The sequence below is a fragment of the Crocuta crocuta genome, unplaced genomic scaffold (genome assembly GCF_008692635.1).
Source record: "Crocuta crocuta isolate KB4526 unplaced genomic scaffold, BGI_CrCroc_1.0 scaffold162, whole genome shotgun sequence".
Classification (NCBI taxonomy): domain Eukaryota; kingdom Metazoa; phylum Chordata; class Mammalia; order Carnivora; family Hyaenidae; genus Crocuta; species Crocuta crocuta.
In genome coordinates this window covers 3,452,498-3,471,192 of record NW_027529433.1, presented here as the reverse complement: position 1 = coordinate 3,471,192, position 18,695 = coordinate 3,452,498, and the positions used below count along the sequence as shown (strand labels likewise).

At 33.5% G+C, this 18,695-nt stretch overlaps 1 protein-coding gene across 5 annotated transcripts in view; it reads left to right on the top strand.

Annotated features, from left to right (window-relative positions):
• The window catches only part of TENT2 (terminal nucleotidyltransferase 2), a 72,462-nt gene that overhangs the window by 29,894 nt on the left and 23,873 nt on the right, over positions 1-18,695 (top strand). For 4 of the 5 annotated variants that reach the window (XM_077759888.1, XM_077759887.1, XM_077759885.1 and 1 more), the window contains 5 exons: positions 1,289-1,367; positions 3,332-3,401; positions 11,293-11,369; positions 11,738-11,866; positions 17,043-17,086. In XM_077759888.1, coding sequence (XP_077616014.1) covers positions 1,289-1,367; positions 3,332-3,401; positions 11,293-11,369; positions 11,738-11,866; positions 17,043-17,086 — 399 coding nt within the window. The remainder of the gene's footprint in view (positions 1-1,288; positions 1,368-3,331; positions 3,402-11,292; positions 11,370-11,737; positions 11,867-17,042; positions 17,087-18,695) is intronic. The other variant, XM_077759889.1, reaches the window with a different exon arrangement.

Here is an 18,695-nt window from a genome sequence, read left to right as displayed (position 1 = left end):
TAACACCCAGTGCTCATCCCCACAAGTGCCCTCCTCCATGCCCATCTCCCCCCTCCCCCCCACAAACATTTCTAATAAATTTTTACTTGATTAATGAGTAAGGTCTTGCAATACATATAGTACATCCCACCAAATGTCACATGATCACAACTGAGCCAATGGGTTTTGAAATTTGCTTTGTTATACAAGTGCTTTGGATTACAAGCATGATTCTGGAATGAATTATCTTCTTAAACCAAAGTTTTCCTATATTTCCTTTCCATTTGAATTATCAGTGATTCTTTTAATTCCCCTTCCTTCCTCCCCCCCCCCCTCCAAAAATGCTATGGGGTTTGGGGTTCCTGTTTTGGGAATACAAAAAGGGATTTCACTGACATTTTAAATATTTTGGGTTGTTTCTTTTTATTTTTGTTTTGCAACCAAATTTTTTTTTTTAGGATTTGTTTGAATTTCCTGTTAACTGATACTCTTGTGTGTCCTTCACACTGTAGTAATTGGTGTTCACTATGCTGACTTGAAGCAGTCTCTTCAATATGCTGAAGTCTCTTCTGAATTACCAAAGATTAATTTCAGTATAATTTTAATGTGCCTTATTATACTCTATCTCTTTAAATATACAAAAAAATCTATTGAATATATTTTTATTAATATATATTAACATATTAATATATATTTTTATTAATTTTATTATTTCACTAATAAAATTGGCTTCTAATTACTGCAAATCATAAGGAGATTTATTCCAGGAAACTCTGACACTTTTCTATGCCTTGAAATCATATAAAGGAAAAAAAAAGCCTCAGAAATAATAAACATAGCAAAGAATACTAGAGTTTTAATTAAGTCTCTCATGCAGTTAGACTCTTTTCACCCACATCACACCAATCCTCCGTCTTTTTGATATGTTTGTACTGTTTTGTTGGAACTTATCCTTAAAGCAGCTCACATTGTAGACAGGGAAATAAACAGAATTTTAACTTTATGTAACATATTTTGTTTTCCTAGGAGAGGATTGCTTTATGTGCATTTTACTAAAGTAAAAAAATGACATATAAGACTTCCAATATTTTAAAAACTTTCCTTCAAATTTATAATTTGGGATTTAGGAATGTGGATGTGAAATGAAAGACAGCATAAAAGTTGACATTTTTTATAACATAATTTAAAGCGTATATTGAAAAATAACTGGAAATAAAACCATACTTTTTCCTTTGTTGAGAAACATTAAGAAAATAAAACGCTAAATTTAGAAAGATAGTGAAAAAACACTTTATTTTTAACTTTTCAGTGTTTTTTTCAGGTAAATCAGAAGACTGAAGCACGGCATATACTCACCTTAGTCCATAAACACTTCTGTACTAGACTTTGTAAGTCTCGTAAGCCTCAAGTTCGTATGTCATCTGACATGACTATTTAATATATCTCTCATCTGTCTCTCACTTTACTTTCTGATAAGAATTGTTTATTTTCTGGTCAGGATAGGCATAATGTGGATCCTTTTTTCTAAATAAATTCTGTTTAACTCAATTAAAAGGAGAACAATTCTTTATTGAGTGTACTTGCAAGATAATCCCACTGTTCGCATTGGGGAATTCAAATGTATATAAGCTTTGTTGCTTTTTCTCAAAAGGTTATTGGGCTGGTAGGGAAGCTAACGTATGAATATGAATAGCTGTAGTGTATGGTATCTGTGAAAAGCTAAGAAAGTGATACAGGTAAAGTCTTACAGGTGTTCCTGTGAGGGAGTGAGAATTTCATCTTTTTCCGCAGTGACATGCAACTTATGACACCATGTTTTAAAAATAAGATCATTGAACATGAAGCCCAACTGAATTACTCCCAACAGAAAGCAAATTATTGACTTAGGCCGCTTTATTATAAGATTTTATTTTTTGAATAAGCTAGCTAAGCGGATTTAATCCACATGTTAAGCCATCATAATGTATTTTATTTACTTATTTATTTATTATTTTTTAAAAACTTTTTAAATGTTTTATTTATTTCTCAGAGAGAGAGACAGCATGAGCAGGGGAGGGGAAGGGAGAGAGGGAGACACAGAATCTGAAACAGGCTCCGGGCTCCAAGCTGTCAGCACAGAGCCCGACGCGGGGCTCGAACCCACAAGCCGTGAGATCATGACCTGAGCGGAAGTCGGACGCTTAACCGACTGAGCCACCCAGGCACCCCCATAATGTATTTTAAACTTCCACACCACAGAATATCGTGGACCAGTGAAGTCACATTTACCATGTGATATTAGAAAGAGATGTGCCCATTTATTCAGAAGATAGTCCTTATGTGTCAGGCTTTGAACTGGAAAATACAAAGTCAAGTGACCTGTTACTGCCCTTGAACAAGTTATATCTATTGTTGAAGAGAAATAAATCCAAGTGACTTACTTTAGTGGACTTAAGTTGTCACATCTGTAAAATAAAGGAGTAATTCATAACTTAAGTAGATTTTTAATAGCTGTTATGAAAATCACATATTAAAAATGGAAGGAACCTTAAAGATCATCTAATTCAAAGGTATTTTTGGTTGTTAATTTTCAGAGTTAAGGAGAATAGTGATCGTGGGTTCAGTAATTTGCCTGAAGAATGTAGTTTGTTTGTTGGGTGTCAGAACCTGTACCTGGAACTTGAAACTTTTAACTCTTTTTTTCATTAAGCCTCATTGAATTCCTGCATACAAGTTCTGTTGAAGCTTGACATATTTTATGATTTTGGTGGTGAAAGCAATATAATGGAAAAATTTTTAAGTCTAGTGTTATGTTTTTCCTTTAGTTATAATATTAGGAAACTGCTCCTTTGGGAAAAGTTGGCAGTTTCCATTTTACATACTTCTGTATTTTCCTGATTTTCTGTAATAAACATGTATTATTTTCAAAAAAAATTTTTAAGGTTTAATGGGATAAAAAATATGTATATATGCATTCTTCTTAGAGATCATATTTATTTAAATGTATCTCTATTCCGTGTATCATGTTGCTGGCATTTCCACATTTGAGACTCTTTGTAAATATGATATTTATGGCTACCATAATATTTTGCCTTATGCTATAACAGAATTGAGCTATGGCCCTGCTGCCAGCCTAGATATTTTTCCTGCTTATAATCCTCTGGTGAATTTCTTTATAAGTATTATTAGATACTAGACTACATTTCTGAATTTTAATATAAAGCTCTCTAAATGGTATTGGAAGTTTTCAGTCTTAGAAGAATTTGTTAATATCCTTTCTTTGTGTTCTTAAAAGACTGTTTTCATAAACTCTTTTAGCTTAGTAAGAAACTATTTGAGAAACATTTACAGATGTTCATATTTTATCCTTCAGCTGGCTACATAGAGAGACCTCAGCTGATTCGAGCAAAAGTGCCAATTGTGAAGTTCAGGGATAAAGTCAGGTAAGTAATTATCGAATTTTCATTTTTCAGTTGTTTTAGATCATTTTAGATATTCTTTTGATACAGATAATTAAGAAGTGTATGCTACAGCATAATAGCTTGTCTTCATCAGTTTTTAGAACTTCACCTGATTTGTTTTTGAGATGATTATTTAGAATAGTCTGAGCAATTCTTTATGCTTAACTGTGCTTAGTTATTTTGCTGGAGTGTTTGAAACTATCCATTTTAAAGAATGTATATATGTTTATTTACATTTCACATTTTAAAATGCTCTCCTGTGGGGTGCCTGGGTGGCTCAGTTGGTTAAGTGTCTGACTTCAGCTCAGGTTCATGGGTTTGAGCCCCACGTCTGGCTCTGTGCTGACAGCTAGCTCAGAGCCTGGAGGCTGTCTTCGGGTTCTTTTTCTCCCTCTCTCTCTGACCCTCCCCTGCTCACGGTGTCTCTCTCTCTTTCTCAGAAATAAATAAAACATTAAAAAACTTTTTAAAAAATAAATAAATAAGCAAATAAATAAAATACATTATGATGGCTTAACATGTGGATTAAATCCGCTTAGCTAGCTTATTCAAAAAATAAAAAATTTTTTTAAATAATCTCTTGCTTTTTCGAAATGTAATATATTTTTTAGAACGTATCTTAATTGATGAGATTTGATGTATGTTTATATCCTGGGAGTTGTTATAATTATATCTGTATACTCTACCAGCCTAGGTTCTGAATTTTTTATGGGTAATGGGATTAGGATATTTTATATAATATCTGAATATAAAATGTAAATAGGTGTTGACTGCCATTGATTAAAAAATATTTGTTATCTAAAAAATAGATAGGATTGTGATAAATTAGGTTTTCTAACCTAGTTTTATAAATTACTGAAGTGGTTTACATAAATGTAAGTGTAAATGTACATACATTGTTGATTCTCATTATTAATGGATTCTTTATGAATTTGCCTACATGATGATTTAAAAAAATCTTTTTTTCTTAATGTTTTATTTATTTCTGAGAGAGAGACAGCCTGAGCAGGGGAGGGTCAGAGAGAGAAGAATATACAGAATCTGAAACAGTCTCCAGGCTCTGAGCTGGCTGTCAGCACAGAGCCCGATGCGGGGCTTGAACCCACGAACCTCGAGATCATGACCTGAGCCGAAGTCAGAGGCTTAACCCACTGAGCCACCCAGGCGCCTTGATGATTTTTATTTTGTAACCTGCCAAATTAATATTTCCAGCACTGTATGGTCATTTGTAGACATTCGCAGAGTGGAGAAAATTCTGAGTCACTAGCTGAGATTAAATAGTGTGACATTCTGCCTTCTTTTTTTCTTGGTTCAAAGCTTCCCCTTCATTCATTCAAATATCTATCCAGTCTATAAGTTTTTACTGAATTTTTTCAAATAAATAATGGTAGAGTTTTCTAAAATACTTTATAGGAGATAAACTAAAGATAAATAAAATTATTTAATAATAATATTTAATAAAATTCTTTGCTTATTGTAATTATTTTTTTAAAATACATGGTTGGAGGCCCCCTGGGTGGCTTATTCCATTAAGCACCAGATTCTTGATTTTGGCTCAGATCATGATCTCATGATTCATGAGTTTGAGCCCTGTGTTCGGCTCTGCACACACAGCGAGAAGTCTGCTTGGGATTCTTTCCCTCTCTGCTTCCATCCCCCCACTTTCTCTCTCAAAATAAATAAACTAAAATAAAACATGGTTGTAATTGTAATTATATAAAAACTTTATTCTTTTTCTTTTTTTTATGTTGAAAATTTTAATTCTAGTGTTTTTATCATATGGTTATATTACTTTCAAATGTACGATATAGTAATTCAGTAATTCTATACATTACTCAGTGCTCATCATAAGTGTACTCCTAATCCACATCACCTGTTTCACTCATCCCCCTACCTATTTCCTCTCTGTTCTCTAGAGTTAAGAGTTTGTTTTTTGAGGGGCTCCTGGGGGACTCAGTTGGTTAAGCGTCCAACTTCAGCTCAGTTCATGATCTCACCGTTCGTGGGTTCGAGCCCCGCCTCAGGTTCTGTGCTGGCAGCTCAGAGCCTGGAGCCTGTAGTTTCCGATTCCATGTCTCCCTCTGTCGCTGACCCTCCCCCACTCATGCTCTGTCTCTCCGTCTCAAAAACTTATGAAAAAAAAAAAGGAGTCTGTTTTTTGGTTTTTCTCTTTCTTTTTTTCCCTTTATTTTTATTTTTAATTCCACATTAGCAAAATCATATGGTATTTGTCTTTTTCTCACTGGTTTATTTCACTTAGCATTATACTCTAATTTCACTCATTTTTATGGAAGAATAATATTCCATTTGTATGTGTGTGTGCATATGTTTATATATATCACATCTTTATCCATTGATGGACATTTATCTGTTTGGCTTTTGTGGATATTTGGGCCGTTTCCATACTTGGCTATTGTAAATAATGCTGCAGTTAACATAGGGATGCATATATCCTTTCAAATTAGTGTTTTTGTATGATTTGGGTAAATATGCAGTAGTGCAGTGAATGCATTATACGTTAATCCTCTTTTTATTTTTTGAAGAACCTCTATACTGTTTCCCACAGTGGCTGCACCAGTTTGCATTCCTACCAACAGGGCACAAGGGTTCTTTTTTCTCCACATCCTTGCCAACACTTACTGTTTCTTTTGTTTTTGACTTTAGACATTCTGATTGGTGTAGTTTTGATTTGCATTTCCCTGAAGATAAGGGATATTGAGCATCTTTGCCTACACATGTAGAAAAATGTTGCTATGCCCAGTGTCTGAAAAACTAATGCCTGTGTTCTCTTCTAGATTTTTAATGGTTTCAGGTCTCACATTTAGGTCTTTGATCCATTTTAGTTTATTTTTGTGTGTGGTGTAAGAAAGTGGTCCAGTTTCATTCTTTTGCATGTAGCTATTCAGTTTTCCCAACACCATTTGTTGAAGAGACTGTCTTTATTTCATTGTATATTCCTGCCTCTTTGCTTGCAGTTCAGTTGACCATATATAATTGTGGTTTGTTTTTGGGCACCCTGTCCTTTATTTATTTATTTTTTTAATGTTTTATTTATTTTTGAGAGAGAGATAGAGACAGCATGAGCAGGGGAGGGTCAGAGAGAGAGGGAGACACAGAATCCGAAGATAGTCTCCAGGCTCTGAGCTAGCTGTCAGCACAGAGCCCTACATGGGGCTCAAACCCATGAACCGTGAGATCATGACCTGAACTGAAGTTGGACGCTTAACCAGCTGAGCTACCCAGGCGCTCCTGAGCACTCTGTCCTATTTCATTGATCTGTGTTTGTATTTTGTGCCAGTACCATACTGTTTTGGTAACTACAGCATTGTACTGTAACTTGCAATCTAGAATTATGATGCTTCCAGCTTTGTTTTTCTTTTTCAAGACTGTTTTGGCTATTTGAGGTCTTTTGTAGTTCCATACAAATTGTAGGGTTATTTGTTCTAGTTCTGTGAAAAATGCTGTATTTTTTAAAAGTTTATTTCTTTTATTTTGAGAGAGAGAGAGACCGTGAGATCATGACCTGAAATCCAAGAGTTGGGCACTCATCTGACTGAGCTACCCAGGCACCCCGCTGATTGTATTTTGATAGGGATTTCTTTAAATCTGTAGATAGATTGCTTTGCGTAGTATGGACGTTTTAATAATATTTCTTCTTCTAGTCCATGAGCAAGGAATGTCTTTCCATTTGTTTGTGTTGCCTTCAGTTTCTTTCATCAGTGTTTTATAGATTTTAGAGTACAAGTTTTTTTTTTTAAATTTTTTTAGCATTTATTCAGTTTTGAGAGACAGAGAATGAGTGGGGAAGGGGCAGAGAGAGAGGGAGACACAGAATCTGAAACAGGCCCTGAGTCATCAGCACAGAGCCTGATGTGGGGCTCGAACCCACAAACCGTGAGATCATGACTTGAGCTTAAGTCGGATGCTTAACCGACTGAGCCACCCAGGCACCCCTAGAGCACAAGTTTTAACCTCCTTGGTTAAGTTTATTCCTAAGTATTTTATTCTTTTTGGTGCAGTTGTAAATGTGATTGCTTTTTTAATTTCTTTCTATTGCTTCATTATTAGTGTATAGAAATACAATAGATTTCTGTATGTTAATTTTGTATCCTGTAATCTTACTGAATTCATTTACCAGGTCTTGTAGTTTTTTGATGGAGTCTTTAGCATTTTTTATACATAGTATTGTGTTATCTACAAATACTGAAAGTTTTACTTTTTGCTTACCAATTTGGATGCCTCTTAATCCTTTTTCATGTCTGACTGGTGTAGCTATGGCTTCCTATACTTTGTTGAATAAAAGTGGTGAGAGTGGGGATACCTGAGTGGCTTAGTCAGTTAAGTGTCCGATTTCAGGTCAGGTCATGCTTTCGTGGTTTGTGGGTTTGAGCCCATGTTGGGCTCTGTGCTGACAGCTCAGAGCCTGGACCCTGTTTCGGGTTCTGTGTTTCCCTCTCTCTCTGCTCCTCCCCTGCTTGGACTTCGTCTCTCTCACTCTCAAAAATAAATAATAAAATTTTTTAAAAAGTTGTGAGAGTAGACATCATTGTTTTGTTCTTGATCTTAAGGGGAAAGCTCTCAGGTTTCCACCATTGAGTTTATTAGCTGTGCTTTTTTCATATATGGCCTTAATTACAGTGAAGTATGTTCACTCTAAACCTACTTTGTTGAGGGTTTTTATTATAAATGTTGTACTTTGTCAAATGCTTTTTCTGCACCTATTTATTTTTTTATTTTAGAGAGTGAGAAAGCACAAGGCAGGGAGAGGAGCAGAGGGAGGGAGTGGGAGAGAGAGAGGGAGAGTGAACAGGAGAGAATTTTAAACAGGCTGCATGCTCAGCATAGAGCCCGATGCAGGGTTTGATCCTATGATGCTGGGATACTGAACTGAAATGGAGTTAGGTGCTCAACCAACTGAGTCACGCAGGTGCCCCTTTTTCTGCATCTTTTGAAATAATCATATGGCTTTTATTCTTTCTCTTATGGATGTGACATATCATGTTGATTGATTGCAAATATTGGACCCCATCCTTGCATCCCAGGAATAAATCTCGCTTGATTGTGGTGACTGATTTTTTTAAAAAATGGATTGCTGGATTCAGCTTGCTAATAAATTGTTGAGGATTGTTACGTCTATGTTCATCAGAGATATTGGCCTGTATTTCTCTTTTTTGTAGTATCTTTATCTGGTTTTAGTATCAGAGGAAAATGTAGGTCTCAGAGAATGAGTTTGGAAGCCTTCCCTCTCTTCTATTTTTTGGAGTAGTTTGAGAAGAATGGGTAGTAACTCTTCTTTGAATGTTTGGTAGAATTTGCCTGTGAAGCCTTCTGGTCCTGGACTTTTATTTGTTGGGAATTTTTTTGCTGGTAATGGGTCTTTTCAAATTTTCTATTTCTTCCTGATTCATTGTTGAGAGGTTATATGTTTCTGGGAACTTACACATTTCTTTTAGGTTCTCCAATTTGTTGGCATATAATGTTTCATAATATTCCCATATAATCATTTGTAATATTTTTATGGTGTTGGTTGTTATTTCTCCTCTTTCATTTGGTGATGTTGCTTATTTGAGTACTCATTCTCTGTATCTCTCTCTGTTTTTGGATGACTCTAACTTTTTGTGGTTATTTTCAAAAATCCAGCTCCTGGTTTCACTGATCTGTAGATTTTTAAGTTTTTATTTTGTTTATTTCTGATCTAATCTTTATTATTATTTCCTTTCTCCTATTGTTTTGGGGTTTTGTTTATTCTTTTTGTAACTCTCTTATGTATAAGGTTAGGTTGTTTATTTGAGATTTTTCTTCTTGAGGTAGGCCCATGTTGCTATAAACTTTGCCCTTAGAACCACTTTTGCCCCTTCCCAAAGATTTTTGGTCATTGTTTTCATTTTCATTTGTCTATGTGTATTTTTTTATTTCCTCTTTAATTTCTTCGTTCATCCATTGTTTTAGTAGCATGTTGTTTAACTTCCATTTATTTGTGCTCTTTTCAGTTACTTCCTTGTGGTTGATTTCTAGTTTCATAGTGTTATGGTCAGAAAAGAGGCATGGAATGACTAATTTTTTTGAATTCGTAGAGGCTTGTTTTGTGGCCCAGTATGTGATCTTTTCTGGAGAATGTTCCATGTGCACTTGAAAAGAATATGTATTCTGGTGTTTTAGGATGGAATGTTCTGAGTATATCTATTAAATCCATCTGGCCCATTGTGTCAGGCAAAGCCACTGTTTCCTTGTTGATATTCTGTTTGAATGATCTGTCCATTGATGTAAGTGAGGTGTTAAAGTCCCCTACTTTTAGTATTACTGTTGATTATTTCCTTTATATTTGTTATTAATTGCTTTACGCATTTGGGTGGTCCTGTGTTAGGTGCTTTTTTTTTTTTCTATTTAAGATTATTATACAGACTTTTTCCATTGGTAAGTGTTCTTTATAAACACCATGTTATATTTCTTCTCTATACAGACCGTTAAAAAAAATCAACTTTTAACATCCAATGATAACTGATGTTAACATTTTGGTGTAAAACTTTTAGTCTCTCTGCTATGTATATGAATGCATAAGAGTTTTTAAAGTTAAAATTGAGATTATACTTTTTTACTTGACTATGTATCATGGATATTTGCTTATATCATTGAATGAATTTTTCTGGCTTGGGTTTTAATGGTTTTACAGTAGTTTTTCGTTCAGTCAATATATTAGGTTTAACTTATTCTACCATTAGAATAAGCATTTTGTACATTAAATTTTTTCCATATAAAGGATTAGTTTAGTATTTCTAGAAGTAGAATTTGAAGCAAGTACTATGGATATTTTTAAAGCTCCAAATCATATTTTTGAAAAAGTTTTTGATTGCAGACTGGTTGCTGCCTGTTTTTTCCTCCCTTTTGTGGTATATAGATGAAATGCAAACTGGTTTAGTGTTAGCCTTGCACAGATGCAATTAAAGAATGTAACTCTGTTGCTGTCATAAGTTTCCCAAAGGCAAATATATATATCTGAAGTGTTGATACTACTATCCATTTTTGTCAGTATGCATGTTTAATTGAAAGATTATAGGATTTCATTTCCCTAAACAAGGAAATCAGCATTGGTAAATTTCAAATTTTATAATTAAAAGTTTGTAGAAGGGAATTTTCTTAAGTTTTTATATTAGGCAGTCTTTTCATACAAAAACTCAGTGTGCAGAAGTTGTTGGACCTGATAGTATATTTATGTTATTTTCTTTTTATTTTGAGTTTTGCCATTCTTTGTAGATCCCTTTATTATTGCCCTATTTTTTAAATTGTGAATTGTATCATATCTTTGCTTTCAAAGAAGTATCCCTTCTGTCTTCCCAGATTATCAGTAACTCAATTTGGTATGGTATTATAATTTATATGTTATTTATATCTTATCCTTTTTTAGAGGGAATATTATGTATAGACTACTTTTTTCCCCACTACTACTTTATTTGGCATTTTATTCCTATTGTTTTAAATCAAATGATGCTTTACTTACAGATTAGTTGAGAATATGTAACTCAGTGGAATAACTTGATCAGAAATGCTTTTGGTAACATAATTTTGTTTTCCTGGAAAAGGTTGCAAAATTTTATAATTTCTTTTATTAAGGATAATTAAAGCCTTAGTAGTACATTATGGATCTTACAACTGTAATCCTGTTTTATATTTTTAATATATACTAAACCACATTAAAATGATATACTGGCTATATATTTATTCTTACTTCTAATTTAGTGCCTTAATAAGTATTTGGTCTCTGAGAGCATGCTATTTTTACATCATAGGGTAGATGAATATTAATTTAGTTATTAGGAAGTTAGTTTAATTTGTTCAAAAATACTTGAGCTCAAGTGTTTCTCTCTCTTTTTAATAGTTGTGTGGAATTCGACTTGAATGTAAACAATATTGTTGGAATAAGAAACACATTCCTTCTCAGAACTTATGCATACCGTAAGTTTTTTGTTTTATTCCAAATAATTATCAGCTTCTCTCTTTATCCTTTATTCTTTATTCCTTTTTAAACATGTTTATAATAAATACTGACATCTTATTATATTTATGTATAGTGTCACATTTTATATGTATAATATGTTGTACACTAAAATTATATACTACCAGAGGTATAGTCAATAAAATGACTCAGCAATTTTTAAAAGGTGACTAAGATATCTTATAAAAATAAGACATATTTATGGTGAAAACAGTGTTTTATACACAGGGAGAAAATGCTTTTTCTCTTGGAGTTGGGAAATGATATGAACTTTCAAAGAAACTGTAATTATTTTCTTACCATTTTTAAGTTTTAATTTTACTTTCAGTTGAAAATCGAGTTCGTCCGTTAGTACTGGTGATTAAGAAGTGGGCGAGTCACCATGAGATAAATGATGCCAGTCGTGGTACTTTAAGCAGCTATAGTCTTGTATTGATGGTTTTGCACTATTTACAAAGTAAGTATTATGGGTTTTTCCCAATTTTTAAAATTGAAACACAGTTAAACTTCATTATGGTGTCTTCTCTCTTGACACTGTTGTCTTATAGCGTTGTTTTAAAAAAAGTTATTTCTAAGGCCCATAAAACCATATTTTCCTAATTTGTTGCTTTGAATAAATATTTTAGAGATGTTATTCCCTGGAAAACATAAGGAAGTTTCACTGTGGGTTTTTTTTTTTTTGACAGTTTTTTCATATTACTCTTTTGTATTCAAAGAACTTTCACCACTGTATTGTGGACCCATCATCTTGAGGCATGTGCATGTTCAGAAGCCCTATAAAAATAAGCTCAAGCACCATTCGTCATGTTTTTTATTTTTCACTTGAGACAGGAATTGAAGGATTTTTCTTTTTGGATAAAGAAAGCTGCCAGGGAAATTGGGTGAGAGAAATAATAGAAGATTAGAAATAATCTAAGTTATTAAGAATAGGGGAATGAGGGGCACCTGGGTGGCTCAATAGGTTGGACATTTAACTTCAGCTCAGGTCACGATCTCCCAGTTTGTGGGTTCGAGTTCCACGTTGGGCTCTGTGCTGACAGCTCAGAGCCTGGAGCCTGTTTCAGATTCTGTGTCTTCCTCTCTCTCTGACCCTCCCCTGCTCACACTGTCTCTCTCTCTCTCTCTCTCTCTCTCTCTCTCTCTCTCTCTCTCTCTCTCTCTCTCTCTCTCTCTCTCTCTCTCTCTCAGCAATAAATAACACATTAAAAAAAAATTAAAGAATAGGGGAATGAATTAATTATAATATTTCTCAGCTGCCAAGAATATGTTTTTAGGATATTTAATGGATAAAGAAAATATCCATGATACAGTATCATATACAACATGGTATCAGTTTTATTTTAAAAATTGTATCTGTATTTGAGTTTGTGTATGTATTTATGTGTATATAAATATTGAAGAGTTATGTGCCAAAAATATATCAGGGGTTATTTATATTTCATCATATGTACATTTTAAGTCACAACGAAAACTAAAAAGTGGATAGACACTAGTTGTGATTTAGAAATTAGATTTGATTACAGTATTGAACATGTATGAGCATCCAATGTGCCCTTTCTCTCCATTTTTAAGGGTTACATTAGATATTTTAATTTGATTGCCTTCTTTAGAAAAATGTACTTTTATCATATGTGCACCAAGGTGGTTTGGTGAAGAAGTTGTAAGTTCAGAAATTAGTATTTTGCCAGTGTTTAGAAATCATGTTAAAATTCTGTTTAGATTTTGGTAAGCCTATTTTATTTTTGAAAAGTAGTCCTGTTCACTGAGATGGTTTGTAATTAATGGCACTATCATCCATCATTTCTAGTTCTTTGTTAAAGGACGGCCACTGTGCAGAACTAAAGTATAACTGTATTGGGGCACCTGGGTGGCTCACCTGGTTGAGCTTCTGACTCTTGATTTCAGCTCAGGTCATGATCCCAGGGTCGTGGGATTGAGCCCTGAGTGGGGCTCCGCACTAAGGGTGGAGCCTACTTAAGATTCTCTCTCCACCCCCCTCCCTTCTCCTCTCTCTCCCTCCCCCCCCTCCTTCTCTCCCTCTGCCAATCTTCCCCTCTCACATTCTCTCTCTCTCTCTAAAATAATGATAAAAATAAAAGTATAACTATTATTTGGCAAATTTAGGCTGCTTCTCACTAGAAGAAATTTGATTGAAATACGTAGCTGTGTTGAAATTAGATTGAAATAAATAGCTGCGTTTTTTGTCTAACAGTAGTCTGCAAAGTGTATTGAGCATTTCCAGTCATGCCACGGTGAACTGGTGTTTGTGATTTTGGCCAAGTTATTCTACCTTTCTGGCCTTAATATTTTTATCTGTAACAGGGATAATTGGATTGAATGGATCTTTAAGTTCTGTTTAACTTCTTAAAGGCTTTTAATATCTTTTCTGCCATGAGTAGAGAAAGGAAATAGTCTTCTATATGTGGAAAGGTTGAAAAAGATTAAAAAACATTTCCTAGGATGAAATGTTCGTAATTGACTACATATGCTTGAAAAGGTGACTGATGAAAGTGTGAAGGGTAAAAACCCCATGAGAAGAGATTTTAATGGCCATCTAAGATTAATAATAATAATTAATAAAACGGCAAAAGTATCACCTGATTAGAAATAATAATTTGAATGAATATTCATAGAATGTTTACCATGTTACCAGGTACAAAACTGTCTCAGGCATTTTAAAATTGCTCTTGAATTTTTGGGGTACCTGAGTAGCCCCAGTTAGTTGAGTGTTTGACTCCTGATTTTGGCTCAGGTCATGATCTCAGGGTCTTGGGATTGGGCGACATCTATGGCTCTGTGGTGAGAGTGTAGCCTGCTTGGGATTCTCTCTCTCCCCCTCTGTTCCTCTTCCTAGCTTGTGCATGCCTTCTCAAAAACAAAATTGTCCTTGAATTTTCAAAATTGTTGTTTATTGTTATTGAAGATTTTTTTTTTAGTTGAATTTTTGATGAATCAGAATGGAATGTTTTTATGTATACATTTATGGGGGTCCTGACCAGAAAGCTCTCATCTGAAATGTAGGCAAAGTAAAATCTTACGGAGTAGCTATTCTGAGGGTGTTATCTATTGATCAAATACTGTAACTGTAAGGTTTTCTTTTCTTTTCTTTTCTTTTCTTTTCTTTTCTTTTTCTTTTGCTTTTGAGAGAGAAGTTTAAAAGATGAAAGTCCAAAATTTTGAAGTAAAAATAGATCCGATCCTTCCTGAATGTATATTGCTTTTTTTTCTTCCAAATGTTTGTTTTTGAGAGAGAGAGAGTGGGGGTGCGGGAGAGGGCTGGGGCGGGGTGGGGTGGGACAGAGGATATGAAGCAGGCTCTGCACTGACAGATGTGAAGCTCAAACTCATGAACTGGGAGATCATGACCTGAACCCAAGTCAGATGCTTAACCGACTTAGTCCTCCAGGTGCCCCTGAATTTATGTTGCTTTGAGTAAAATAAACATGTGAAAAACTATTCAAGACTTTGAAGTTACTATGAGGGTAGTCTTAACTTCCACAGTACACCAATTGTTCTGAATTGTGTTGACCTTAAAAAACAAAAAAGCTAGTTTTTTTTTTTTTAACGAGTACAATGAATTTATTCTAGAATAGCAGAGGAATCGCAATTCTGAACACGCATACTGTAGTGAACCAAACCATTGGCAAGGCTAGAGAATGGAGGTGAGGGGCTTGCCTGTATAGAGGAAGGGGAGGAAGCTGGAAGGGGCTGTTCTGCTGAATTCTCATTGGCTGAAGTGCTGCTGAGCAAGGAAAAATTCTTTCTTCCTCTGCTGAAGTGTAAAGTAAACTTCTTCCTATTGTGCAATGCAAAGTATACTTCTTGGGGAGAATGGTGGCAGTGTGTGAGAGCCTTCCTTTCAGGGCTTCCTGACTCCAAGTGAAATTTCTTTCATTTGTTTTCACAAATGACTCGTGTTTTTATTTATTTGTGTATTTATTTATTTACAGTTCGTGTTTTTAAATATTTAAGGTTGTTAGACAAGAGATTTACTGAGTGATATCACTATTACCCAAAATTTCCAAATTGCTTAGTTCTAAAGGTTCTTTGTCTATTGAACGGCCCTAAACCAGTGGTTAGTGTTTGTTTTTTTCTTCTAGCATTCTGGATATGATTCTAGAATGAGATAAATTTTTTTTCTAAATCTCTATAACCTTTTCTTCACTGTTTTAAATTATAATTTTAATATACTAAGGGTATTCAGTGAGAAAGGAATTCAGGTTTCTAATTAGGTAAACTAATTTCTAGTAAGATTTACCAATTTGACTTCTGTATTGTAGCAACGTTATTAGAAAGTCATTAAAAATGTTATGTGAATATAAAAACGTTTAGAATGAAAGTAACTGGGGCTTGAGTTTATTTATAGGCTCTTCTAGAATTTTGAGCATTTGAATGCCTCTGGGAAAAAATATTTTTACTTCCTAAGAGTGATTCCAGTAAGTTATAAGTTCTTCCCCTCAGTCACACACTGTGAACATTCCAGACTATCATGGAATTTTATTTTATTCCAATTTCAACTTGGGAATGAAGCATGATACAGAAGAGATATTGAAATACTATGTGATAGAAATTTATACATTTATAACCATAGTTGAAGATCACGTAAGTTGGTAATAATAGTTGATTATTAGGACATTAACGTATTCCAGAAGTCATATAAAAAGGTTTTTGCTAAATTGTAAATTAAAGATAATGATTGTTACTGAGTTTACGTAATTATATATAATTTATTTCTTTCTTAAATACACAGATTGTTATACAATATTATATATTTGGTCTTTAATATTAAAGAAATCTTGAAAACACATTACTTGCATCTTACCATACTCCAGATATTGTATTTCACAGTTTTTTTTTAAATTGTGAATATTAATTACTTTGCTTTCCATGTTATTTCCTTTATATTATAGTAATGTGAAATGACTGTAAATACATTTAATGAGATTGGATTTTGATAAAGCTATTAGAGAATGAAGAATGACAAAAAAGAAAGTAACATGAAGATAATGATTTGTTTATATATTTTAATTTTTTATAGCAAATTTGTATAAATATCCTGATTTACGTTTCTAAACTTTGCTGAAGCCTTCTTTTTAAAACTTAGTGAAGATGAAGATTTTTTTTTTCAGTTTTTTTAATAGATCAGTTTCCTGAAACTATTTCAGTTTTGGTATTACTGTTTAATAGAAGAAATTAAAAATAAAGGGATAATTATGATATGGCTCTTATTCTTCTATGATATAGTATTGGACTGTGTTAAAAAATTTTTTTTGATAGCTACATTCATCTTAACAATGTTCATTCAGTATATGTAGAACAACCCTTGTCTTATTTTCTTTGTGTGTCTAATGTTGGAACAAATGATGTATGTCCATTGATGGTCTGTTTTTCTAAAAATGTAAGGAACATTTGTTTACATAGAAATATACATAGTTTATTAACCTGAAATTATCAACTTAGATATACTTTGAATTTAAATTTCTAGGGATCAGAGTTAGTTCACAAAATATATGGAGACTGTTGAGTTGTAGCAGAAACCCATATAGTCTCATACCTGGGGTATAGCTGACAAATTATTGCTTTATGAAATGAATTATGTGAATCACAGAAGCTTTAAACTTTTTTTTTTATAGCCCTACCTGAACCCATCCTTCCATCCATCCAAAAAATTTACCCAGTAAGTGTTTCTTATAAATTATTCTAATACATATTATGACAAATATATGTGGAACTATTATATGCAGTATTAATGTGAATGTAAAAGGTGTAATAGTTACCTTCTAAGTATATGACAACATTTTCTATATAGGCCAAGGCGTTGGCCACTAGCATATTAAAAGTATTTCATATACTTTTCCAGAAGAGTGTCTTATTTTATTTGGTTAGTGGCAGTGTGGTCATTTATCTTAATGGTGGAATTTTTTGCATGATGCACATGATTATCACTAAAAGGAATTAAATATACTCAATTGGTCAAGGCCCATGTAAACACTCATTCCAGTTTTCTTCATGCTATTTTCAAATATAATTTTATAGTGTTTCTTTACTCAGAAGTCTTTTAGCTCAATGTATGTGTACTTTGAAAGCAGGGGAAAAATTAAGTTGAAGAATTGGATAATCTTTTTATCTGTCACTTGATTTTACCAAGTAATACACCAAAAGATGTAACATGAATACTTACACTCTTTGTGTGCATAATATTAAGAATCCTTCTGTAGTTAATTGGAAACGTTAAAGTGGTGAAGGGTACCTACTAGAAGTTTGGTATATACTCAGTTTTTTAGAGAAACCTAGGTAATGTACATAATTCACAATCTATATATACTTTTGTTTCTTTTCCAGTTTTTTGTGTTCCTTTTTTCCAGAATTCTGTTTCCTTGTTTTATAGTCCTACTGTTTCTGTTTTCCTCCATAATCATCCTTATTCCTGGTTTTATTTGGAAATAATATATAAGCTATCTGTTTAGAATGTTTAATCAGTCTTCCCGTATATGTGCTGCCGAAGCAAGCACTTAATCAGTCTTCTGAAACCACGTAATTTTTACCTGTTAGTTTTATGAACTTACAAAAAGAGCTGTTTTCTAAACTTACTAAATAGTTAAATTGAAAAAGATCTGAGTGATCAATTTTCAAAGGACTTCTAAGTATGATAGAAAATATAAGTACATTTTATGTGGGATCTAAATTAAATATAACTTAGCCTTTGATAATTGAGAAGAACTGACGTTCTTTTTGAGCATGTTATTACTGTAATAATATTGCACACATGCAAGGTGCTCGATAATGAAAGGTTCACTGTAATTGAGGTTTGCTGTGGTGAGGTTTGCTTCCCAGGTTGTGGTGGGTCATCTGGCAAAGACACTGTTATAAGAATCTTTTAGAATCTGGGTATCTTATCTTCCTCATTCTGAAAACTAATTTATGGTTTTATAAAAAGCTACTATAATTAGTTTCAGTTATTGCTAGGCATCACTATTTATGCTTTCATAAACATTGTGAAAATGAAAGCATCAGAAAGCATAGAAATAAAAGTAACTTGAACTTTTGGGTCTTCTCCTTGAACGGTTTTCTCCTTATGTGAAATAGTGATTCTTTAGGTCATACTGAAAGGTCAAAAATAACGACTGAGCATTTTATTGTCCCAACTTTATTGTTAAGACCTGGGTTTCCATATAGAAAGAGCTGTGTATACTTTTCAGCATGCAAAGCATCTAATAGTTAAGACTTATCCTTTAAAGAATCTATTATTGTGTATGGAACAGATGCTTATACACAAATCTCACTTA